Source organism: Dendrobates tinctorius, unplaced genomic scaffold, assembly GCF_039654945.1.
Source record: "Dendrobates tinctorius isolate UK_male_01 unplaced genomic scaffold, ASM3965494v1 ptg000095l, whole genome shotgun sequence".
Lineage (NCBI taxonomy): Eukaryota > Metazoa > Chordata > Amphibia > Anura > Dendrobatidae > Dendrobates > Dendrobates tinctorius.
Window position 1 is genome coordinate 12553265 of NW_027361763.1, and position 27252 is coordinate 12580516.

Genomic DNA, 27252 nt, shown 5'->3' on the forward strand with positions numbered 1-27252 from the left:
AGAGCGTGTCATTGCTAGCGTACAGAGGAAGAAGGATGAGTAACCGCATGTGGAGGAGGTAATGGGTCTCACTGCGTAAGTGGACTGGTAATCCCTGGGGCAAAGAGGATCAGTGAGTGCAAGGATAGTCCAGGAAGAACAGATAGAAATGCTGAAAATGGACTGTATTAAGAAAAAAAAAGTGTTGTACCTGGTACTGCGTTTTACAATCTGATGAACCTGAATTGTCCAGTAAACTTCTGTGTTGAAATAAACTGGGTGTCCCCTGAGTTATGTGTGGCGGCTCTGGAAGATGGAGGCCTGGAGACAACGGCGGCCACTGGCTTACAAGTGAGTGTAACACACTCCACACACGCCAGCACATTGGGACGGGGACATGATTTTTATATAAAATGCAGGAACGTCATGGAGCAGCAGCTTGTCCACGGCTACTGCCTTCCTGCACTATATATAGACAAGCAAAAAAAGGCGGGCAGCGCTGAATAGCAAATTCAATGCAAAAAAATTGGTGTATTTATTGGCCCATGGGAATAGATGGCAACGTTTCAGCTCTTGATAGAATAAAAATAGAAGAAAAACAGAAAAGCAGCACTCCATAGACTTTTCAGTGAAAAAAGTGGATATATTCAGACCCACATGGCATGCGACATTTCGGCTCACACTGAGCCTTTCTCAATCCGCCACAGTATCACTGTGCTTGATTGGCAGCAAAGTCGCCTGACCTTAACCCATAGAGAATCTATGGAGTATTGTCAAGAGGAATATGAGAGACACCAGATCCAACAATGCAGACGAGCTGAAGGCTGCTATCAAAGCAACCTGGGCTTCCATAAACCCTCAGCAGTGCCACAGGCTGATCGCCTCCATGCCACGCTGCATTGATGCAGTAATTGATGTAGAAGGAGCCCCGACCAAGTATTGAATGCATTTACTGAACATACATTCCAGTAGGACAACATTTTGGATTTTAAAATCATTTTTTCAAGCTGGTGTCATACAGTATTCTAATTTACTGAGATAATGACTTTTGGGTTTTCATTGGCTGTAAGCCATAATCATCAACATTAACAGAAATAAACACGTGACGTAGATCACTCTGTGTGTAATGACTCTATAGAATATAGGAGTTTCACTTTTTGTATTGAAGAACTGAAATAAATGAACTTTTTGATGATATTCTGATTTTGTGAGATTCACCTGTATTATCTATTATCTAGGAAGCCAAAAATGGAGGCAACACACCAGTATAAGGTGGAAAAAGTGCTTATCTATCTATCTATCTGATCACATGTAGTGTACCTAGTCTCAGGGCCCGGTTTTGTGTACAGGGGTGCAGTGTTTTGTCCATACAGGGTATTAGGGCGACTAATGACGCTGATGAATGAGCCTTCTCGCCCCAATGCTCTGCCTGCTAATTGCTTGTCACTCATTGTTTGCGTGCTTTGCAGGCGGCACAACAATAGGACACAAACAATTACGTCGGCATTAAGAAGAAATGAATGGCGTATAAATAGGGATCTCGCCCAGAAGTGGCAAACACTGGTACAGCCAAGAGCATCGCTCAGCAGACCGTCCTCTCATCACTGCTGCTCCTCCAGACTGTCAGGATGCCTGAATCCTCCATCCCTGCCTGCTTCCTCTGCCTTCTCGCTCTGTCCTCAGCCTGCTACATCCAGAACTGCCCCAGAGGGGGCAAGAGGTCCTACCCCGACACAGAAGTCCGACAGGTGCAGTATGCAGCCTTTCATTACCGGGACCCCACGTCACATGCGTGTGTATATACTGTATATTCATTCCTGGGACCCCACTCCATGTGTGTGTATATATATATATATATATATATATATATATATATATATATTCATTACCAGGACCCCACGTCACGTGTGTGTGTGTATATACTGTATATTCATTACTGGGACCCCACTCCATGTATATATATATATATATATATATATATATATATTCATTACCGGGACCCCATGTCACGTGTGTGTGTGTATATACTGTGTATTCATTACCAGGACCCCACTCCATGTATATATATATATATATATATATATATATATATATATTCATTACCGGGACCCCACGTCACGTGTGTGTGTGTATATACTGTATATTCATTACTGGGACCCCACTCCATGTATATATATATATATATATATATATATATATATATATTCATTACCGGGACCCCATGTCACGTGTGTGTTTGTGTGTATATACTGTGTATTCATTACCAGGACCCCACTCCATGTGTGTGTATATATATATATATATATATATATATATATATATATATTCATTCATTACCAGGACCTATATATATATTCATTACCAGGACCCCATGTCACGTGTGTGTGTGTATATACTGTGTATTCATTACCAGGACCCCACTCCATGTATATATATATATATATATATATATATATATATATATATATATATATATATTCATTACCGGGACCCCACTCCATGTGTGTGTATATATATATTCATTACCGGGACCCCATGTCACGTGTGTGTTTGTGTGTATATACTGTGTATTCATTACCAGGACCCCACTCCATGTGTGTATATATATATATATATATATATATATATATATATATATATATATATATATATATATATATATATTCATTACCAGGACCTATATATATATTCATTACCAGGACCCCATGTCACGTGTGTGTTTGTGTGTATATACTGTGTATTCATTACCAGGACCCCACTCCATGTATATATATGTATATATATATATATATATTCATTACTGGGACCCCACTCCATGTGTGTGTATATATGTATTCATTACCGGGACCCCACTCCATGTGTGTGTATATATATATTCATGGCCGGGACCCCACTTATATGTGTGCATATATATATTCATTGCCGGGACCCCACTTCATACGTGTGTGCTTGTGTATATATATATATATATATATATATATATATATATATATATATTCATTACCAAGACCCCACTCCATGTGTATATATATATATATATATATATATATATATTCTCATTACCAGGACCCCACTCCATGTATATATATATATATATATATATTCATTACCAAGACCCCACTCCATGTGTGTGTGTATATATATTCATTACCGGGACCCCACTCCATGTGTGTGTATATATATATTCATGGCCGGGACCCCACTTATATGTGTGCATATATATATTCATTGCCTGGGACCCCACTTCATACGTGTGTGCTTGTGTATATATATATATATATTCATTACCAAGACCCCACTCCATGTGTATATATATATATATATATATATATATATATATATATTCATGGCCGGGACCCCACTCCATGTGTGTGTATATATATATTAAGTGCCGGGAGCTCACTTCATATGTGTGTGCTTGTGTATATATATATATATATATATATATATATATATATATATTCATTACCAAGACCCCACTCCGTGTGTATATATATATATTAATTGCCGGGAGCTCACTTCATATGTGTGTGCTTGTGTATATATATATATATATATTCATGGCCGGGACCCCACTCCATGTGTGTGTATATATATATATTAAGTGGTGGGAGCTCACTTCATATGTGTGTGCTTGTGTATATATACAGTATATATATATATATATATATATATATATATATATATATATATATATATATTCATTACCAAGACCCCACTCCATGTGTGTGTATATATATATATTAATTGCCGGGAGCTCACTTCATATGTGTGTGCTTGTGTATATATATATATTTTCATTACCAAGACCCCACTCCATGTGTGTGTGTATATATATATATATATATATATATATATATATATATATATTCATTACTGGGACCCCACTCTCTCTCGCTGTATTTATTTTTTCTCCATTGCGATCACTTAAGTGTGAAGTGTTAAGATCATAGGCTTACTTGCAGTCCTATGTAAAGGAAACTGTCTTGTGCCCTCTGACACACTCAGCTTTACTACTTTACACATGTGGATATTTTTATTTTTGCAGTCCTATGTAAATCCAAAATAACAATTTGTAATTTTAAATAGGAGTTGGGCTAATTGTTAAGCATTTGTTTATCTTTCACTCTCGGCTCTGCTTCATTTTTTGATATCCTGTGAACTTTATGTTCTGAGTAGCGGATGGAGTTACAGAGTAGATATCTCAGAGCTGAATTTGGGGATAAATTATCTGTGCTTGTGCTTTACTCGCAGTCCTATGTAAATCCACAGGTAAGAATAATCTCATAATCTACATTTTTTTGTGCGGTGTGATTGCTCATTCACCTAAAATCAGTTAAATAGGTTTAGGTGCAGTCCCATGTAAAACCAAATGTACAGATTAAGCAGAGCTGAGCTATGCAGTTGTCGCAGCGTGCTGTAATATCATTAGTTCTCTTACTCCCGGGATCTGCATTATACTGAGTGTATAATCCTGGTATTAAACATAGACGACAAATTCAGCTCTGCTACATCTGTGCAGCCATCTTTGGGATCTTGCTCTGATACCTTCAGGAAAAAATTAATCTCTGGTTGCATTTCAGCACCATGCAGAGTGGTCAGACCAGCTGATGGCTTCATATAGACACTTTGCACCTGAGTTTGTCAGTTCGCACAACTTTTTGGAAACTTTTGCACATTGGCCGAGTAGTCAGGGCTGCTTTAATGTCGGTGACACGTTCAGCCCTGCTATATATGTGTACACTCGTAGTAGTGTTTTATGACCATGGATGTTACGTCTGTGTCATGGAAGAGTCTCTGTTAGGCAGAAGAATTGTAGTTGCTCTTATACTCACAGATGCAGCAGAGCTGAGTTTATTTTTTTTTTTTATACCAGTATGAAAATCCAGTAAATATGCCCCTGCTTATCAGGGAAGACTCGCAAAACATTGGGCTGGAGCACAAGAAAAGTACTCCAAAGTAATTGTGAGCCCAGGAAATCTAGTAGATCACAGTGAGCACTTTTATTACTTTTTCTAATGCAGTGATGGGCCCATTTATACTCACCATTTGCTCACAATAGGGTGAATGAGTTTCCCGGGATGGTTACATGTAGTCCACACTTGATCGATGGTCAGGGTCCCTATAATATGAAACAATAGTGTCAGCATATAGCGTGGGAGCATTATAATAATAAAGCCATTATACAGTACACATAAATAACACTTCCATAGTGTGCATAGAACACATAAATACTCCTCCTATACCGTACACATATGTAATGCCATTATACGGTACACATACAGAAGACTGAATTACTATACAAATACCTAGTGCCATTATACAGGTAAAAGAAAAAAACACTGCCATACAGTACATATAACTAATACAATTATACAGTGCATATAAATATCAATGCCATACTGTATTCATAACTAATGCCATTATATAGTGCACATAAAAAGCAATACAATGTTAAACACACCATTTATGTAATTATAGTACACATAAGTAACACAGCGATACCATCCGTACATCTAATGCTATTATACGGTACACATAAATAACACTGCCACACTGTACAGGAAACTAATGCCATTATTAAGTTCACACAAATAACACAATTACAGCTACAGTATAATGGTATTTCCACTACACATATATAACACTACCATGCACATAATTAATGTCATTACATAGTACATGTACATAACATTGCCATACTGTACACATAACTAATGCAATTATAAAGATCACATAAATAACAAATCTATTAGATCCGTATATCTAATGTCATTATCAAGTATACAGAACACTTCCATACTACACATATAATTACTGCTATTATGCTATTATGCAGTACATATAAATAATGCTGCCATTCTGTACCTATAGGCAATGGCATTATACTGTGTACATAAATTACACTCCCATAATGTACACATAACTAATGCTGTTATACAGTATGAATAACACTGCTTTATTGAACACATAACTACTGCCATTATACTGTGCACATAAATTACACTGCCATATAACTAATATCAGCATACAATACAAATAAATAACACTGCTATATTGTACATCTGACTAATGCTATTATATAGTGTGCATGAATAACTGCCATACCATGCACAAAGCTAACTACTGCCATTATAGAGTGCACATAAATATCACATAAGTAATACTAATAAGTAATACTAGTACACAGTAGACATACTGTATATCTCTGCCATACTGTACACATAAGTAATGCCATTATGATGTTTCATTGCAGTGTATACCATGCGGCCCGGGGAATAGAGGGAACTGCTTCGGACCAAACATTTGCTGTGGAGAAGATCTAGGATGTTACGTCGGTACTCCCGAAACGCTTCGTTGTGTGGAAGAAAACTACTTACCCTCTCCATGTGAGGCAGGTGGGAAACCCTGCAGCAGCGGAGGGCGATGTGCTGCACCAGGAATATGCTGCAGTGATGGTAAGACGCCAATCCGAGCAGTCTCTGTGAGGGATCCAGAAAAGAAAAAGGGATCTTTTATTGAGTTTAGCACAAAAAATACTCATTACATGGTGGAAAGCCCTAATAATACTATACTGCGGATGATGGTAGTGATAGGAGATCAGTAGTAGTACCACTGCCGGAAAGAAAGGGATATGAGAAATAGTACAGACTGCTAAAACACTTACTACTATTATACAACTACTACTATCACTACAACTGCTACCACTACTACCACCACCACCACTGCTACTGCTAACACTACCACTACTACTACTAACACTACCTCTACTACTACTAAACACTACTAGTTTTACCCCCACCACTACTACTACCACCACCACTGCAACTACTAACACTACTACCTCTACTACCACTACTATTACCACCACCACTACTACTACTAACACTACCACTCCTACTACTACCACTACTTCTACCACCACCACTACTACTACCACTACCACCATTACTACTACCACCACCACTGCTAACACTACCACTACTACTACTACCACCACTATTACTACCACCACTACTACTATCACCATCACTATTACTACTAACACTATTACAAATACCACTACTACCACCAATACCACTGCAACTACTACCACTACTACTGCCACTACCATTACCACTACTACTACGACTACTACTAACACTACAACTACATCTACCACTACTACTACTACTACCACTATTACTACCACCACCACCACCACTACTACTGCTAATACTACCACCACTACTACTACCACCACCACTACTACTACTATTACCACTACTACTACTACCACTACTACCACCACCACTACTAAAGCTACCACTACTAAAAATACCACTACTACTACCAATACTACTACTACTACCACCACTACCACTACTACTACCACCAATACCACTGCAACTACTATTACCACTACTACTACCATTACCACTACTACTACCAATACTACTACCACTACTACAAATACCACTACTACCACCAATACCACTGCAACTACTATTATTACCACTACTACTACCATTACCACTACTACCAATACTACTACCACTACTACAAATACCACTACTACAAATACCACTACTACTACTACCACTACTTCTAATACTACTACCACTACTTCTAATACTACTACCAATATTTCTACTACCACTACTTCTACCACTACTCCTACTACCACTACTAACTCATGACAAAATAAAGTTACGTTAAAACCAATCACACCATTGTTTTCTTGTGAAATTCTCAATAAGTTTGATGTGTCACATGACCCTCTTCCCATTGAAAAAAATAAAGTTGGATCCAAAATGGCTGACTTCAAAATGGCTGCCATGGTCACCACCCATCTTGAAAAGTTTCCCCCCTCCCATATACTAATGTGCCACAAACAGGAAGTTGATATCACCAACCATTCCCATTTTATTTAGGTGTATCCATATAAATGGCCCACCCTGTACTACTACCACCATTACCACTAGCACTACTACTACCACTACTGCTACCACCACTACCATGGCTACTACTACTACAACTACTGCTACCACTACTACTAGTACTATAACTACCACTACTACTACTAATCATAATAATACAACTACTACTATCACTACAATTGCTAATAACAGAATTAGTACTACCAGACTAGAACTACTATTATTAATCCTGTTATTATTGCCATTATTAATAATACTGCAGATATTATTTTTATCACTACTATTAATTGTAGCAGAAACAGAACAAACCACTCGAATAGAGCTGCTATTTCTACTCCTACTACTATTGTTATTATTGATAATAATAATAATAATGCACGTACCCCTGTTATTATTACTTAAACCAGAAATAGTACTGTGACTACTAGACTAGAACGACTGCTACCAATATTGCTAATAATAATATTACTACAGATATTACTTGTATCACTGCTAGTAACAATATCAGCAGGAATAATACTGACTACTGGACAGGAACTAGTTGTACCAATAATAATACAGTTACTAATAAAATGAATAGTACTGTAACTAGTAGACTAGAACTACTGTTAGTGCTACTATGACAACTAATAATAATAATACAATTACTACTGTTATCACTGCTATTACTAGTAACAGAAATAGTGCTGACTACCAGACAAACTATTAATATTACTTCTACTATTATTACTGACACTATTACCAATAATTAAAACGCTAATAATAATAATAGTGTAATACAAATACTACTTGTACTATTACTAATAATGATTGCTACATTAGAACGACTACTGATAATAACAGCAGTAATAACACTAATATGCAACAATACTGTTATCACTACTATTACTAATACTACTATCAACTACAGCTCTTACTAATCACACGTATTATCACATAAATATTACAAACATTGTACACGTGCATATTTTATACATATAGTGAAAAAAACAATACTTTTAATACTTTTATAGAAATAATACCACCACAACTACCAATATTATTACTAGGAAAATAAATAATACTGTAGCCAATGTCATTAATAATCAAATTACTATTACAATACTAAACATCACAATAATGGAACAATACTGCCGCTGCTAATATTAAGGGTTATTATTGCAGCACTCGCACTCTTATTATTAGTGCTCCAGTATTAATGACTATAATACTAATCATTCTACCACTATTACTGCTACTTCCACTACGACTATAATTACTGCTAATATTACTACTATTACTGCTGCTACTACCACTATTATTATTTCTAATACTATTACTGCTGCTACTACTACCACTACTATTACTCCTTCTACTATTACTCCTAATACTATTACTACTAATACTGCTGCTACTACTACCACTACTATTAGTGCTACTGCTAATATTGCTACTACTAATACTATAATTACTGCTACTATTACTGCTGCTACTAATACCACTAATATTACTGCTGCTACTATTAATACTACTATTTCTACTAGTATTACTGCTGCTGCTATTAATACTACTACTATTACTACTTCTACTATTACTGCTACTTCCACTACTACTATAATTACTGCTAATATTACTACTATTACTGCTGCTACTACTACCACTACTATTACTACTAATACTGCTGCTACTACTACCACTACTATTAGTGCTACTGCTAATATTACTACTACTAATACTATAATTACTGCTACTGTTACTACTATTACTGCTGCTACTATTAATACTACTATTTCTACTAGTAGTATTACTGCTGCTGCTATTAATACTACTACTATTACTACTTCTACTATTACTGCTACTTCCACTACTACTATAATTACTGCTAATATTACTACTATTACTGCTGCTACTACTACCACTACTATTACTACTAATACTACTGCTACTACTACCACTACTATTAGTGCTACTGCTAATATTACTACTACTAATACTATAATTACTGCTACTGTTACTACTATTACTGCTGCTACTATTAATACTACTATTTCTACTAGTAGTATTACTGCTGCTGCTATTAATACTACTACTATTACTACTTCTACTATTACTGCTACTACTATTACTACTATGACTATATTTACTGCTACTGTTACTGCTGCCATGACTACCACTACTATTACTACTACTATTACTACTACAACTGTTACTATTTCTATTATTACTCCTATTTCTACTATTACTACTACCACTACTACTACCACTGCTTTTACTTCTACCACCACCATTATTACTACTACTTCTACTACTACTACTGCTACTACTACCACTACTATTACTACTATTGCTACTACTACCACTACTATTACTACTATTGCTACTACTACCACTAGTATTACTACAACTAATACTATTTCTACTACTATTCTACTACTATTGCTTCTACTTTTATTACTATTACTGCAACTAATATTGCTACTATTATTATTGCTACCATTACCACCGCCACTGTTAGTTTCTCTACTACTTATATTACAAATATTAATACTTCTACAAGTCCTACTACTAATATTCCTATTACTATTACTGCTGCTACTACCACCACTACTACTATTACCACCATTACCATTTCAATTACTATTACTCGATATCGGATTCTGGGCTGAATCCTGACTAATTACCGCCCATTTTTGCCTCATCAGTGATTGGAGTTTATCATGATTTGGACGGGGTTAGACTTGCGGGAAACTCAGACGAGTCTCGCACGTCAACAGCACTCGGATCGGAGTGTTCAGCTGCATGTATTTCTATGCAGCTGAACGCTCTGATCCGAGTGCCCACAGCAGTGCCGGGTATTGATGTGCAAGACTCATCCGAGTTTCTCGCAAGTCTAACCCCAGCCTTAGGTGTTTTAGTTTGTTTCCTTTTTGAGTATTGACTACATGGTCTCAATGGGATTGAGATCTGGCCAGTTTCTGAGCTGTGACCTAAGATTTCAATATTTTATTACCCCGAGCCACACAGTGACCACTTTTCCCCTTAAATATGGTCTTCATCATGTTGAACAAAGCATTGTTCAGCACCAAATTGATCTTCGATCTTTGATAGAAGTTTCTCTTGGAGGATTTTTAGATTTTATTTTTAACTAGCTGAAGAGCTCGGCGCTGCCCGGGCATAGTAACTAACTACGGTTAGTTATAACAAATTATAATGATTATATATATAAAGCTGAGTGTATAGCCCCGCCCACTCCGCATAACCACTACTACCCCTAAAATCCCACATCATCCCGTCACAGCTACCAGACTACTCCCCCTAATATCCCACATCATCCCGTCAGCCAGAGCCACCGGACAACTACCACTAATATCCCACATCATCCCATCAGCCAGAGCCACCGGACAACTACCACTAATATCCCACATCATCCCATCAGCCAGAGCCACCGGACTACTACCCCTAATATCCCACATCATCCCATCAGCCAGAGCCACCGGACTACTACCCCTAATATCCCACATCATCCCATCAGCCAGGGCCCCCGGACTACTACCCCTAATATCCCACATCATCCCGTCAGCCAGAGCTACCTGACTACTACCCCTAATATCCCACATCATCCCATCAGCCAGAGCCACCGAACTACTACCCCTAATATCCCACATCATCCCATCAGCCAGGGCCACCGGACTACTACCCCTAATATCCCACATCATGCCGTCAGCCAGAGCCACCGGACTACTACCCCTAATATCCCACATCATCCCGTCAGCCAGAGCCACCGGACTACTACCCCTAATATCCCACATCATCCCGTCAGCCAGAGCCACCGGACTACTACCCCTAATATCCCACATCATCCCGTCAGCCAGAGCCACCGGACTACTACCCCTAATATCCCACATCATCCCGTCAGCCAGAGCCTCTGGACTACTACCCCTAATATCCCACATCATCCCATCAGCCAGAGCCACCGGACAACTACCCCTAATATCCCACATCATCCCGTCAGCCAGAGCCACCGGACTACTACCCCTAATATCCCACATCATCCCGTCAGCCAGAGCCACCGGACTACTACCCCTAATATCCCACATCATCCTGTCAGCCAGAGCCACCGGACTACTACCCCTAATATCCCACATCATCCCGTCAGCCAGAGCCACCGGACAACTACCCCTAATATCCCACATCATCCCATCAGCCAGAGCCTCTGGACTACTACCCCTAATATCCCACATCATCCAGTCAGAGCCACCGGACAACTACCCCTAATATCCCACATCATCCCGTCAGCCAGAGCCACCGGACAACTACCGCTAATATCCCACATCATCCCGTCAGCCAGAGCCACCGGACTACTACCCCTAATATCCCACATCATCCCGTCAGCCAGAGCCACCGGACTACTACCCCTAATATCCCACATCATCCCATCAGCCAGAGCCTCTGGACTACTACCCCTAATATCCCACATCATCCAGTCAGAGCCACCGGACAACTACCCCTAATATCCCACATCATCCCGTCAGCCAGAGCCACCGGACAACTACCGCTAATATCCCACATCATCCCATCAGCCAGAGCCACAGGACAACTACGACTAATATCCCACATCATCCCGTCACAGCCGCCGGACTACTACCCCTAATATCCCACATCATCCCATCAGCCAGAGCCACCGGACTACTACCCCTAATATCCCACATCATCCCATCAGCCAGGGCCACCGGACTACTACCCTTAATATCCCACATCATCCCGTCAGCCAGAGCCACCGGACTACTCCCCCTAATAGCCCACATCATCCCGTCAGCCAGAGCTACCGGACTACTACCCCTAATATCCCACATCATCCTGTCAGCCAGAGCCACCGGACTACTACCCCTTATTTCCCACATCATCCCGTCAGCCAGAGCCACCGGACTACTACCCCTAATATCCCACATCATCCCGTCAGCCAGAGCCACCGGACTACTACCACTAATATCCCACATCATCCCGTCAGCCAGAGCCACCGGACTACTACCCCTAATATCCCACATCATCCCGTCAGCCAGAGCCACCGGACTACTACCCCTAATATCCCACATCATCCCGTCAGCCAGAGCCACCGGACTACTACCCCTAATATCCCACATCATCCCATCAGCCAGAGCCTCTGGACTACTACCCCTAATATCCCACATCATCCAGTCAGAGCCACCGGACAACTACCCCTAATATCCCACATCATCCCGTCAGCCAGAGCCACCGGACAACTACCGCTAATATCCCACATCATCCCATCAGCCAGAGCCACAGGACAACTACGACTAATATCCCACATCATCCCGTCACAGCCGCCGGACTACTACCCCTAATATCCCACATCATCCCATCAGCCAGAGCCACCGGACTACTACCCCTAATATCCCACATCATCCCATCAGCCAGGGCCACCGGACTACTACCCTTAATATCCCACATCATCCCGTCAGCCAGAGCCACCGGACTACTCCCCCTAATAGCCCACATCATCCCGTCAGCCAGAGCTACCGGACTACTACCCCTAATATCCCACATCATCCTGTCAGCCAGAGCCACCGGACTACTACCCCTAATATCCCACATCATCCCGTCAGCCAGAGCCACCGGACTACTACCCCTAATATCCCACATCATCCCATCAGCCAGAGCCACCGGACTACTACCACTAATATCCCACATCATCCCATCAGCCAGAGCCACCGGACTACTACCCCTAATATCCCACATCATCCCGTCAGCCAGAGCCACCGGACAACTACCCCTAATATCCCACATCATCCTGTCAAAGCCACCAGACTACTACCCCTAATATTCCACATCATCCTGTCAAAGCCAACAGACTACTACCCCTAATATCCCACATCATCCCATCAGCCAGAGCCACAGGACAACTACAACTAATATCCCACATCATCCCATCAGCCAGGGCCCCCGGACTACTACCCCTAATATCCCACATCATCCCATCAGCCAGAGCCACCGGACTAATTGTGAGTGAGCTTCTCCATGGATGAAAAGTCCCCCCACATGTGATCTCAGGAGTCTGTACTGTTGGCATAACACAGGACTCATTTTAGCATTCACCTTCTCTTCTGTAATCATTTTTCCAGATGATTCAAGCACTCTGAAGGAGACATTGCACTCTGGCTCATTTTTTTTGTATTGATTCAGTTTTTTTGTACACTTTGAGCTGTTAATTTTGTTTATAAATCTTTCCACGGATGAGTGGCTCCACAGTCGGGACCCATGTCCTGCTCTGCCCTTATGTAATTTTATGTCTGTTGACACATAGGTGAACTACAAGAGTTAGGTATCACACCGATTTGGTCACCGTGTTGCAGTGGGATGACTTTTATGCTTTTTTTTTGCAAATAATGTTAACTAAGTCCTCAATGTTATTTACATACATTATTGCTATTCATTTACTTACGTCTGTAGGCATCATAATATGGGGAGGACATCATAGTGTCGGGGAATATGGGGACATCATATTGTGTGGAGGGGTGAATGAGGGGGCATAAATCTGTGTGTGATTACTTTAATGGCAAAGGGTTTCATACTGTAGGGGTTTCATACTGTATGGTGGGCACTGTGGGGTCCATGAATGGATACCTTACTGTGTGGGAACACTAATGGGCTTAACCAGGAAAATATTTTTGTGTGGGCTCATATAAAGGACTGGACGAGGTTATGGAAATGTGTTTCTCTTTCCTGACATTCAAAAATGGGAGGTTCAGTAGGGGAAATAAGTATTTGATCCCTGATGTTGTAAGTTTGCCCACTGACAAAGACATGAACAGTCTATAATTTTAAGGGACGGTTATTTTTAACATTGAGGGATAGAATATAAAAAATAAAAATCCAGAAAACATCATTGTATAAATTATATAAATTTATTTGCATTTTGCAGTGGGAAATAAGTATTTGATCCCTCTGGCAAACAAGACTTAATACTTGGTGGCAAAATTCTGGTTGGCAAGCACAGCAGTCAGATGTTTTTTGTAGCTGATGATGAGGTTTGCGCACATGTCAGGAGGAGTTTTGCTTCACTCCTCTTTGCAGATCATCTCTAAATCATTGAGAATTTGAGGCTGATGTTTGGCGACTCGGAGCTTCAACTCCGTCCATAAGTTTTCTATGGGATTAAGGTCTGGAGACTGGTAGGTCACTCCATGACCTTAATGTGCTTCTTTTTGAGCCACTCCTTTGTTGCCTTGGCTGTATGTTTTGGGGCATTTTCTTTCTGGAACATCCAGCCATTACCCATTTTTAATGTCCTGGCGGAGGGAAGGAGGTTGTCACTCAGGATTTTACAGTACATGGCTCCATCCATTCTCCCATTGATATGGTGAAGTAGTCCTGTTCCCTTAGCAGAGAAACACCCCCAAAACATAGTTTTCACCTCCATGCTTGACAGTGGGGATGGTGTTCTTTGGGTCATAGGCAGCATTTCTCTTCCTCCAAACACGGCGAGTTAAGTTAATGTCAAAAAGCTCAATTTTTTTCTCATCTGACCACAGCACCTTCTCCTAATCAGTCACAGAATCATCCAGGTGTTCATTGACAATCTTCAGACGGGCCTGCACATTTGCCTTCTTGAGCAGGGAGACCTTGCGGGCCCTGCAGGATTTTAAACCTTTACGGCGTAATGTGTTAACAATGGTTTTCTTGGTGACTGTGGTCCCAGCTGCCTTGAGATCATTAATAAGTTCCCCCTGTGTAGCTCTTTGGTCTTGCCCATGTTGTAGAGTTTGTAGTTTGACTGATTAATTGAGTCTGTGGACAGGAGTCTTTTATAAAGGTGACTATGTAAGACAGGTGTCTTTAATGCAGGTCACAAGTTGATTACGAGCATCTAACTGGTCTATAGGACTAGGAGCCAGAGCTCTTAATGGTTGGTAGGGGATCAAATACTTATTTCTCACTGCAAAATGCAAATAAATTTATATAATTTATACAATGTGGCAGACTTGGGCAGGTCAAGGAAAAAAAGGTAAAATGTCTTGTGGCATTAATACAGTGTCTGCTCTTCCCACAGACAGTTGCATGGTGGACACCAGCTGCCTGGATGACGACAGTGAGAGGAGACGAGTATCCCCGGAGCAGAACATGACCCAAATGGATGGCTCTGCCAGCGATCTCCTCTTGAGACTCATGCACATGGCTAACAGACAACAGCAGCAAAGCAAGCAGCAGTTCTACTGAGCCCCGCCCCCGCGGAGCTCTGTGCTTCATGTACTACGCCCCCTGGGGGCTCTTCTGTCTCCGGACATTTATTTAAGAATGTATTTACAGAAATGGCTGACAGTTCATTGTACATAGAGCAAATAAAGTCTTATATTGCACTGTCATGTGACTCTGATGTCCTTATTATAACATATACTGTGAGATATCTATTCTCTATCACATGTGCATTATCTATGCGTTTACAATGAAAGCAGCACTAGACAAGACTAACATATCAGAACGGTGCAAGCCTCGGGGTACCGACCCTGAAGCCTCCATAGTTTTTTCTCACGTCAATAGTTTACCTTATGGATAGGACTTACGGTACATGTCACTGTATAAGATATATTCTACATTCCCATGTACATGTAGGATAGGCCATCAATATCAGATTGGTGCAGGGTCACTTCAGTAGCAGCTCAGCTTCAGTACTTAAAAGCGGCAACTACACGGTGTACGGAGCGGAGATGTTCTGTACGATGTATACATTCGGCTGCAGATGAAGCTGCAAACTGCTGTTGCTCACTGATCTGATATTGATGACCTATTTATTTGTATGTTATAGTGATACTCTTTATGTGTACAGCATGGCTGTACTCTCTATGTGCATGGTGTATAACTTATGTGTATGGTATAGCAGTACATTTATGTGTATGGTTCAGAGATACATTTATGTGTATAGTATAGCAGTACATTTATGTGTACGGCATGCCTGTTCTCTCAATGTGTATGGTGTACAACTTATGTGTAATGGTATAGCAGTACATTTATGTGTATGGTACAATTGTACAATTTATGTGTATAGTGCACTAATAAGGTATATATTATAGTGGTACATTTATGAGTACGCTATGCCTGTTCTCTCTACGTGTATGGTGTACAAGTACTTTATATGTATAGAGTATAGTGGTACATTTATGTGTATTGCATGGCTGTTCTCTCTATGTGTATGTTGTACTAGTTATGTGTATGATATAGCAGTAGATTTATATGTATTGAGTATTGGTACATTTATGTATGATATTGTTGTATAATTTATGTGTATAGGTGTAGTATTAATGTGCATAATATAGTACAGTGGCGGCGAACCTATGCCTCCCGGTGGGCACGCGCGCCATTTCCTCAGGACTAGTGCCGCCATCACTCTTCTCAGCCCCTTCACCATCTCCCTCATCACTAGCACTGTGGCAACTCTCCTCTGCAAGCACACTGTCCCATCAGGTCACAAATCCTCCCATCAGTCTGTACGCGGGTTGCGGAGAGTGACGACGCTAGTGCCCACAGGTAGGATTGTGACATATGAAGAGACCAGATCAGCGTGGAACAGGCGGAAGGGAGTAGTTACCGTATTTATTTTTTTTAATGTGAGGCAATTATACTGTATGGAGCACTATGTTGGGCCATTATACTGTATGGAGCACTATGTGGGCACATTATACAGTATTAAACACTATGTGGGGCTATTATACTGTATGGAGTGTCACGTGGAGCCATTATACAGTATGGAGCATTGTGTGGGGACATTATACGGTATGGAGCATTGTGTGAGGCCATTATACAGTATAGAGAATTCTGTGAGGCCATTATCCAGTATGGAGCATTGTGTGAGGCCATTATACTGTAAGGAGCATTATGTGAGGACATTATACAGTATGGAGCATTGTGTGAGGCCATTATACTGTATGGAGCATTATGTGGGGACATTATACAGTATGGAGCATTGTGTGAGGCCATTATACAGTATGGAACATTGTGTGAGGCCATTATACAGTATGGAGCATTCTGTGAGGCCATTATACAGTTTGGAGCATTGTGTGAGGCCATTATACAGTATGGAGCATTGTGTGAGGCCATTATACAGTATGGAACATTGTGTGAGGCCATTATACAGTATGGAGCATTCTGTGAGGCCATTATACTGTATGGAGCATTATGTGGGGACATTATACAGTATGGAGCATTGTGTGAGGCCATTATACTGTATGGAGCATTATGTGGGGACATTATACAGTATGGAGCATTGTGTGAGGCCATTATACAGTATGGAACATTGTGTGAGGCCATTATACAGTATGGAGCATTCTGTGAGGCCATTATACAGTTTGGAGCATTGTGTGAGGCCATTATACAGTATGGAGCATTGTCAGGATAAAGTCACCACATGAGAAACTTTTTAACTCTTTATTCCCAACGCTTTTCGAAATGAAAAACCATTTCTTTCTCAGGGGATGACAAGTGGTGAATAGATACAGCCTTCTCTGGTTAAATACATAAAATGTTTGAATTTAGGCGCCAAAAACCACATGGGATGAGAGGACAGATGTCAGAGTTCAGGGGTTAATGGAGCGTAAAAACCTTTTACAATTGTTCATATTAACAATTATACTTTCTTGATTTTCATTTACAGATAATATAAAAAATATGAAAAGAAAAAGAAGCTTTATTACATATATTGAAAGAAGAAAGAAAAAAAGAAAAAAAGAGAAAAAATGGAACGAACCCATTGAAAAATTGTATGTATATATCTCATGGTCCAAAGCCTATACCATTCGTACAGAGCGGAGTTCGTTTGGAAAGGGAGGCTGCAAACGTCAGATGAGGGAAAAAAATGAAGAAATATTAAAACTGTGTATATAATAAAATATCATAAAATTCCTTTTAATAAAAATGTAAATGTGTTTAAAATATGTATAAAAATGTATAAAAATATGTATAAAAATTATGTATAAAAATGTAAATGTAAATTACACATAATTTTTATACATATTTTAAACACATTTACATTTTTATTAAAAGGAATTGTATGATATTTTATTATATACACAGTTTTAATATTTCTTCATTTTTTTCCCTCATCTGACGTTTGCAGCCTCCCTTTCCAAACGAACTCCGCTCTGTCCGAATGGTATAGGCTTTGGACCATGAGATATATACATACAATTTTTCAATGGGTTCGTTCCATTTTTTCTCTTTTTTTCTTTTTTTCTTTCTTCTTTCAATATATGTAATAAAGCTTCTTTTTCTTTTCATATTTTTTATATTATCTGTAAATGAAAATCAAGAAAGTATAATTGTTAATATGAATAATTGTAAAAGGTTTTTACGCTCCATTAACCCCTGAACTCTGACATCTGTCCTCTCATCCCATGTGGTTTTTGGCGCCTAAATTCAAACATTTTATGTATTTAACCAGAGAAGGCTGTATCTATTCACCACTTGTCATCCCCTGAGGAAGAAATGGTTTTTCATTTTGAAACGCGTTGGGAATAAAGAGTTAAAAAGTTTCTCATGTGGTGACTTTATCCTGATCTCAGCAGCGCACAGTAAGCCTAAATTATTTATCCAAAAGGAACTATATTAAACAGTATTGAGCATTGTATGAGGCCGTTATACTGTATGGAGCATCGTGAGGGGACATTATACAGTATGGAGCATTGTGTGAGGCCATTATACTGTATGGAGCATTGTGTGAGGCCATTATACAGTATGGAACATTGTGTGAGGCCATTATACTGTATGGAGCATTCTGTGAGGCCATTATACAGTTTGGAGCATTGTGTGAGGCCATTATACAGTATGGAGCATTGTGCGAGGCCGTTATACTATATGGAGCATCGTGAGGGGACATTATACTGTATGGAGCATTGTGGGAGGCCATTATACTGTATGGAGCATTGTGTGAGGCCATTATACTGTATAGAGCATTCTGTGAGGCCATTATACAGTTTGGAGCATTGTGTGAGGCCATTATACAGTATGGAGCATTGTGTGAGGCAGTTATTCTGTATGGAGCATCGTGTGGGGCCATTATACAGTATGGAGCATTGTGTGAGGCCATTATACGGCATGGAGCATTAAGTGAGGCATTATACAGTATGGAGCATCATGTGGGGACATTATACAGTATGGAGCATTGTGTGAGGCCATTATACTGTATGGAGCATTATGTGAGGACATTATACAGTATGGATTATCACGTGGGGACATTATACAGTATGGAGCTATATGTGAGGACATTATACAGTATGGAGCATCATGTGAGGCCATTATACACTATGGCGCATCATGTGGGGCCATTATACTGTATGGAACACTATGTGAGGCCATTATATACTATGGAGCATTATGTGGGGCCATTTTACACTATGGAGCATCATGTGAGGCCATTATACAGTGTGGAGCATTATGTGAGGCCATTATACAGTGTGGAGCATTATGTGAGGCCATTATACGGTATGAAGCACAATGTGGGGTCATTATACTGCATGGAGCATTATGTGGGGCCCATTACACTTTATGGAGATCTATGTGAAGCCATTGTACTGGATGGAGGTCTTTATGTGCCCATTATACTGTATAGGGGGCTGTGTGGGGATTACAGTGGAGAATCATACTGTGATGGGGTCACCATTCTTTGTTGGGGGAACTGAAGGAGTGGGGTACAGCAGGGTCATCATACTGTGCGTGTGGAGGAGTTCACTGTGGGGGTATCATACTGTGTTTGGGAGCACTTTTGTCCGCATCATACTTTATTATCTGTTTTATTCAAGGTTTGGTTATCCTTTGTTATTACATATTTTTATTAGGACATTGGGTCATATGCTTTTTACTGCTGCATATTATACTGTATTATTCCACTATAATTCCAAAAGTTAATCGTTTTATTAGATAAGAAAAAAATGTCCTCAATTATAGACATTTTCTTTTTAACAAATATCAAGGTTGGCCGGCAACTTTCTGCAAGCTTTTAACTTTGGCCCTCTGTGTAGTTGAGTGTGATATCCCTGCCTTAAAGGCTTTGCTCTCGTCATAACAAAGGGTTACAATTGTGAAGAGGTTGTAAAAACAAACAACTTTGCAATTTTACTTTTGATTAAAAATCCTTTCCATTCTCAAGAACAGACCTGCAATACAATTGGTGGCTAGTATCTTAGGCTTGGAGTGCAGCGCTTACAAGCTCTTCGATATTGACTCTATAGCGCGCTAATGTACGAGTTGTCTTTCTAATCTAAACCCTCAGTACTCAGGGCACTTTGCGAAAGATAAGTGGGTTTTGGATTCCACTTTGGGCACTCAGTCTCTAACAGGTTCGCCATCACTGGTATAGGGGTACATTTATGTGTACGACACGGCTGCACTGTCTCCGTGTATAGTGTACTATTTATGTGTATGGTATACCTGTACAATTTATGTGTATGACATGGCTGTACTATCTACATGTTTGGTGTGCTGTGCTATTTATGTGTATGGTATAGCTGTACGTCTTATGTCTGTGGTATACCAGTACTATTTATATGTATGATACAGAGGTACACCAATATATATGGTGTAGCATTACATTTATTAGGTGTATGTTCTAGCTGTATTATTAATACGTATGGTATAGTGATCCATTTTTGTTTATGGCATGGTTGTACTATCTATGTATATGATGTAATATTTATGTGTACGGTATAGCAATACTATTTATGTGCATGATGTAAAGATATATTAATGTGTATGGTGTAGCAGTACATTTAGGTGCATGTTCTAGTGGTAAAATTTAGGCATATGGTATAGCTGTACCATTTATGTACAGTATTATTTATATATAACATAAAATAGTCATGTCTGTGTGTAGAGGGTAACAACATTACTTTTGTGTAGGGTATAATATAGATATTCTACATCCTGGTGAACCCATAGACAGAATGCAGCACATTGTATGGTGGTCATCGCTGGGCGCCGGCGGTCGATTGCCCGTTACCTTCTCCATAAATAATAATAATACAATGTTTTCTATCTTCAGAATCATTTCAACAACCAGAACCCAAGATGTTTTATTCAACGCTAATAAATCTGATAATAGGAGCTGAAGGCGCATCAATTAATCCCATTGAGTCTGGGCGGGAAAATAAATTCTCCCGTTATTTCAGGTCTCATTGATTAAATATGGGAAGGAGCGAATAATCTGAAGATAAGTCACAAGTGGAGTGAAGTTTGGATGGGGATAAGCCACAGCTACAGCTGTCCATTCACAGTCTGGTAATCCTCCCCTTCCCCTCAATTCTTAAAGGGATGGTCCACCTTTGGGGGATTTTTTAAAAGTTTTGACCCCCCCAGTTAATTCTAAGCCCCAGTCCAGATCAAAAAATTAATTCAGACCCTAGACCAGTCCCAAAAATGTATTTGGACCCCAGACCAGACCCAAAACTAATTCAGACCCCAGACCAGGCCCATAAATTAATTTCAGACCCCAGACCAGGCCCATAAATTCATTTCAGACCCCAGGCCAGGCCCATAAATTTATTCCAGACCCCAGACCAGGCCCCCAAATTAATTTAGACCTCAGACCAGACCCCAAAATGTATTCAACTCCCACCCAAGACCCAAAACTAATTTAGACCAGATTCATTTTGACCCCAAAACTAAATCAAAACCCTAAATAGATTCAGTTTGCAGACAAAACCCTGAAATCGTTAATTCTCTGGAGTGTTTCTTGAGGCTGTAGCGTCAAAACGTAGCGTTTTTTTCGGTGTTTTTTAGCGGTTTTACCAAATAAACTGCGTCAAAAACGCTTAAAAGAAGCTTACCATTCATTTAAATAAATTCCGCAATTTTTGTGGAGATGTATGCGTTTTTTACAGCGAAAAAAATGCTTTGCGGTAAAAAACGCAGCATGCTCATTAATTTGCAGAAAATTCTGCATTTTTAGCTATTTTCTATGGGTCTGGAACTGCGTGGAAATAAACCGCGAAAAAAACGCGCGTTTTCTGGGAAGGATTCAGGATTTTATGCAGACATTTTCTGCATACGTGCGCACATTGCCTAAATCTTAATAATTTTGCCAATGTCAATAAAATAATTGGATCTGTGTCTGACCAATATTACACTGCTCAGATTTGTAGCCATTCTCAATCCTATGCCACCGAAGAGCGATGGACAACACTGCCGGCGTTATATCTGTGGTGCAGAGTGCACTGAGCGTCTCATTTACTTATAACAACAAAGGATGGAAGCTGGTATGTCACTCTCCACAAGGAGAGACTTTACCCCTTAGACCTCAGTCCAGAGCCTCTTGTGGCGCCCCTGAGGCTCAGTCGCCACAGAGGTACTGCACCTTCTCCTAAGGTGTAGTGCCCCACCGCCTAGGTAAGTTGGGAACTCCTTTCCACACTCCAACACCTGCATCCCACACACAGGAGAGTTCAGTAGGTCCGCCTAGCAGCTTCAGGCTGGGGGTAGCAGAGCACCCTTCATGGAACCCTGCTTCGTAACACGAGATGTGCTGGGAGGTGGGTGGAGTTAGTATAAAAGAGGGGGAAAGTGGAGAATTGTAGGTCAGTCTGACGGGAGGTCAGGCGAGAGGAGTTCAGTTCTGAAGTTAGTTTTGAGTTCAGTTTGAGTTCAGTTTAGAAAGACCTGAGCCAGCTGGCACGGGAAAGAGAAGAGAAGGAGAAAGACGTAGACCTGCAACCTAAGCTTCCATAAGAGAGAGAAAGAACAGCGCGGAACGAAGGAGTAGGAGAACAGAGAGGAGTTGTGGGTTGGAAGAGGAACCCTGCCTATAGGTTCTCAGCGCAAGGCCGGGGCCCGGTCCCCGAGGGTGTATGGACACTTATGGTTCTGCAGCAGACACCGGTGGAGTAGTTGGCTGTAAATGCACTACTCCCATCAAAGACTTGGGACACAACAGCAACTGGATAGAGAGCCAGGACTTCTGAGAAGGAAGTCCCCAATAGAGGCTACAGCTGTCTGTCATACAAGTAAGGTTCTAGGAACATCTGACAGGAGGACTTCCAGAGAATTACGGTACTGGAGCTCTTCACACTAAAAGATGTAATAGAGGAGTCGTTCAGGAAAGGCACATGTTGGCAGAGTGTTGGAGAGGAGAACCCTGACTTGCCCGGGAGGTTGATTGAGTCTCTACCCCGGAGGACACGGCACGGAAGCAGGCACCAGTGGGTACCACGAACTGTGAGTAAAGCTTTGAAACTGCAAGCCCTGGTGTCCTCCATTCATTCGCCGTTAACACCTTCAGCACCGCTACATCTGGGTACCAGCATCTATACCATTCTGCACTTCTCCTCATCCATTGCACCTTCACTGCCCTGGGACTACAGCTCCACCTGTGGGGAGCTATACCATCTTTGCTGCACCACACCATCAGTCCCAGCGGATCTGCACGCAGCGTTGGCTTACCATCTCCCTTGCCAAACACCACGGGTGGCGTCACGAACTATTCAAATAAGCTTTAACACCATTAACATCACCGCCATTGATATTGGGCGCCCAGGGCCACGGACCGGGTCACTACTGCTGTGACACCTTCCCCCGGCCCGGTACCGGGTACGCCGCTGCCCTGGGTGTGAGGGCGACCCACTCTCACCTAGCCAAATCAGTTCTCATACTTTGCACAGACGAGGGCCAATAGCCCGAAACACCGTGTCTGCAAATTGAGATTCTGATTTGTCTTTTATCCTAAGTCATAATAACAAGACTCGTTAAAGGGTTGATTGTGACTTGTAAGATCGCTACTACCAACAGGGGGCGCTTTAGAGTTCAAGTCATCTTTCCCTCTGAAGAGTCAAATTTCATATTATAACAACCAATCAGATTCTAGACACAGAGTAAGATAATATAAAACTGCCGGGGTTATACCCTGCAGTGATTAATGAGGGAATACCTGCTGTCACTACTAGGAGAAAGTGGCTGAAGACAGTGGTTATTGACAGGAAAGAGGAGAGACTGGACAGATTGCTTTAACTGCTGAGAAAAGGATGGAGGCACTGCCTTCACTAACTCTCAATGTGAAAAGCCCTGCTGTGACTATTAGGGTAAGAGCAAGACTGTGCTGTACCTGCAAGTGCAGGGAGAGGCACTGCTGTAACTACAAGTGCAGGGAGAGGCACTGCTGTACCTGCAAGTGCAGGGAGAGGCACTGCTGTAACTACAAGTGCAGGGAGAGGCACTGCTGTAACTACAAGTGCAAGAAGAGGCACTGCTGTAACTACAAGTGCAGGAAGAGGCACTGCTGTAACTACAAGTGCAGGAAGAGGCACTGCTGTAACTACAAGTGCAGGGAGAGGCACTGCTGTACCTGCAAGTGCAGGGAGAGGCACTGCTGTAACTACAAGTGCAGTGAGAGGCACTACTGTAACTACAAGTGCAAGAAGAGGCACTGCTGTAACTACAAGTGCAAGAAGAGGCACTGCTGTAACTACAAGTGCAGGAAGAGGCACTGCTGTAACTACAAGTGCAGGAAGAGGCACTGCTGTAACTACAAGTGCAGGGAGAGGCACTGCTGTACCTGCAAGTGCAGGGAGAGGCACTGCTGTAACTACAATGCAGGGAGAGGCACTACTGTAACTACAAGTGCAAGAAGAGGCACTGCTGTAACTACAAGTGCAGGAAGAGGCACTGCTGTAACTACAAGTGCAGGGAGAGGCACTGCTGTACCTGCAAGTGCAGGGAGAGGCACTGCTGTAACTACAAGTGCAGGGAGAGGCACTGCTGTAACTACAAGTGTAAGAAGAGGCACTGCTGTAACTACAAGTGCAGGAAGAGGCACTGCTGTAACTACAAGTGCAGGGAGAGGCACTGCTGTAACTACAAGTGCAGGGAGAGGCACTGCTGTAACTACAAGTGCAGGGAGAGGCACTGCTGTAACTACAAGTGCAGGGAGAGGCACTGCTGTAACTACAAGTGCAAGAAGAGGCACTGCTGTAACTACAAATGCAGAAAGAGGCACTGCTGTAACTACAAGTGCAGGGAGAGGCACTGCTGTAACTACAAGTGCAGGGAGAGGCACTGCTGTAACTACAAGTGCAGGAAGAGGCACTGCTGTAACTACAAGTGCAGGAAGAGGCACTGCTGTACCTGTAGGAGGAGAGGCCTCCGCCAAGTACCCAGACCGGAACCGAAAGGACCGTCTTCTAGTTTCCTGGGGTATCAGCTTCCAGGGAGCAGAGCTAAGGGATTGATCGCTGAGACTGACAGGGCAGTTGGGGGAGGAGTCTGGTTAAAAGGGGCGGAGAGGGCCCAACTGAGGGAGTCAGCAGAATGGGAGAGAAGGAGAAGGAGACTTGATGAGGGCCAGGGAGCGAGTGCCACGAGCAGCTACCCGGGAGGAGGACAACGACAGGAGGGAGACTCTTGGTGGACCACAGGGCGATGGCGCCGAGCTTACCGACAAAAGAAGACTGCTGCCTCACTCCAGCTCTTGGCTGCGGCTCACTCGCAGCCGTCCGCGGCCGACGCCGCCTCACTCCAGCTCACTGCTGTGGCCTCCTCGCTGCTGCCCGAAGCCACCGCCACTTCACGCCCAACCACGGCGGTGACTCCTCCTTTACCGCCCGCAGCTGCCACTGCCCCGCTCCAGTCCGCGGTAGAGACTGGGCCTGTGCCCGCCGCGGATCCTCCAGTGCGGCCGCAGACTGCGCCTGTAGCCTATCAACCGCCACTTATCACTGTCAGGGAGTTGCGACCTCCACTCTCCCACTCCCAGGCGGTATCCCGCTGCCTCCGCTGGGGGACATCCCGCCAAAGAACTCTCCGTGGGCCTGTTGTGCCCCTGCTCCTCCAGGGCGTCCGAACTCCCGAAGACTACGCCAGATCTTCAGTGGCTGGGCCCAGTGGCTGCGATGCCGACACACCGTGGAACAGAATGCCGAGGGACGTCAGGACGGATAAGTGATACATAGTGACTAAGGACCCGTAGTTGGCCATTCCGCGGCCCTATAGTGACCGGTCTTTGCCGGATTAGCCGTGTTCTCTCAATCCTTGTTTATGTGTATTGGCTCCCTGCGAGGACAACTACTGTTATTCTGCTGGTTGCATAACAATAGCCCTAACGGCATTTATCTATAAAATTTAACGTTTAAAGTCATATCTGTCTCGTCACTGCATCCTGCGCACCTGCTATTACCACATTTGGCGTAGTCGGCAGGATGCTTTCTCCGAGCGTGGACAGCGGCACCCCAGGCCAGAGCGGGGCCATAGACACAGCAAGCAACCAGGCCCCCGGTCCAGCATTTCTCTGGGGGCTATGCTAAACAACCTGCCCAGGTTCTCAGGCTCCAACACCATGCTGTGGAGCTGGGCAGAGCGAATGCGAGGCCTCTTCCGAATGCATCCGATG

At 42.0% G+C, this 27252-nt stretch overlaps 2 protein-coding genes across 2 annotated transcripts; both read left to right on the plus strand.

Moving 5' to 3' along the window:
• Positions 1-1508: 1508 nt before the first annotated feature.
• On the plus strand, positions 1509-16258 carry AVP (arginine vasopressin). Its single transcript, XM_073586743.1, has 3 exons — positions 1509-1727; positions 6236-6437; positions 15946-16258. Exons 1-3 carry the CDS (start codon positions 1608-1610, stop codon positions 16110-16112), a joined length of 489 nt encoding a protein of 162 aa, XP_073442844.1. The 5' UTR covers positions 1509-1607; the 3' UTR covers positions 16113-16258.
• Positions 6624-8005, plus strand: LOC141098738 (uncharacterized; the record flags this gene model as incomplete). The annotated part of the gene is made up of 1 exon (XM_073586708.1): positions 6624-8005. A coding segment is annotated over one exon (1035 nt), but the record flags the coding sequence as incomplete, so codon positions are not given.
• Positions 16259-27252: the final 10994 nt, after the last annotated feature.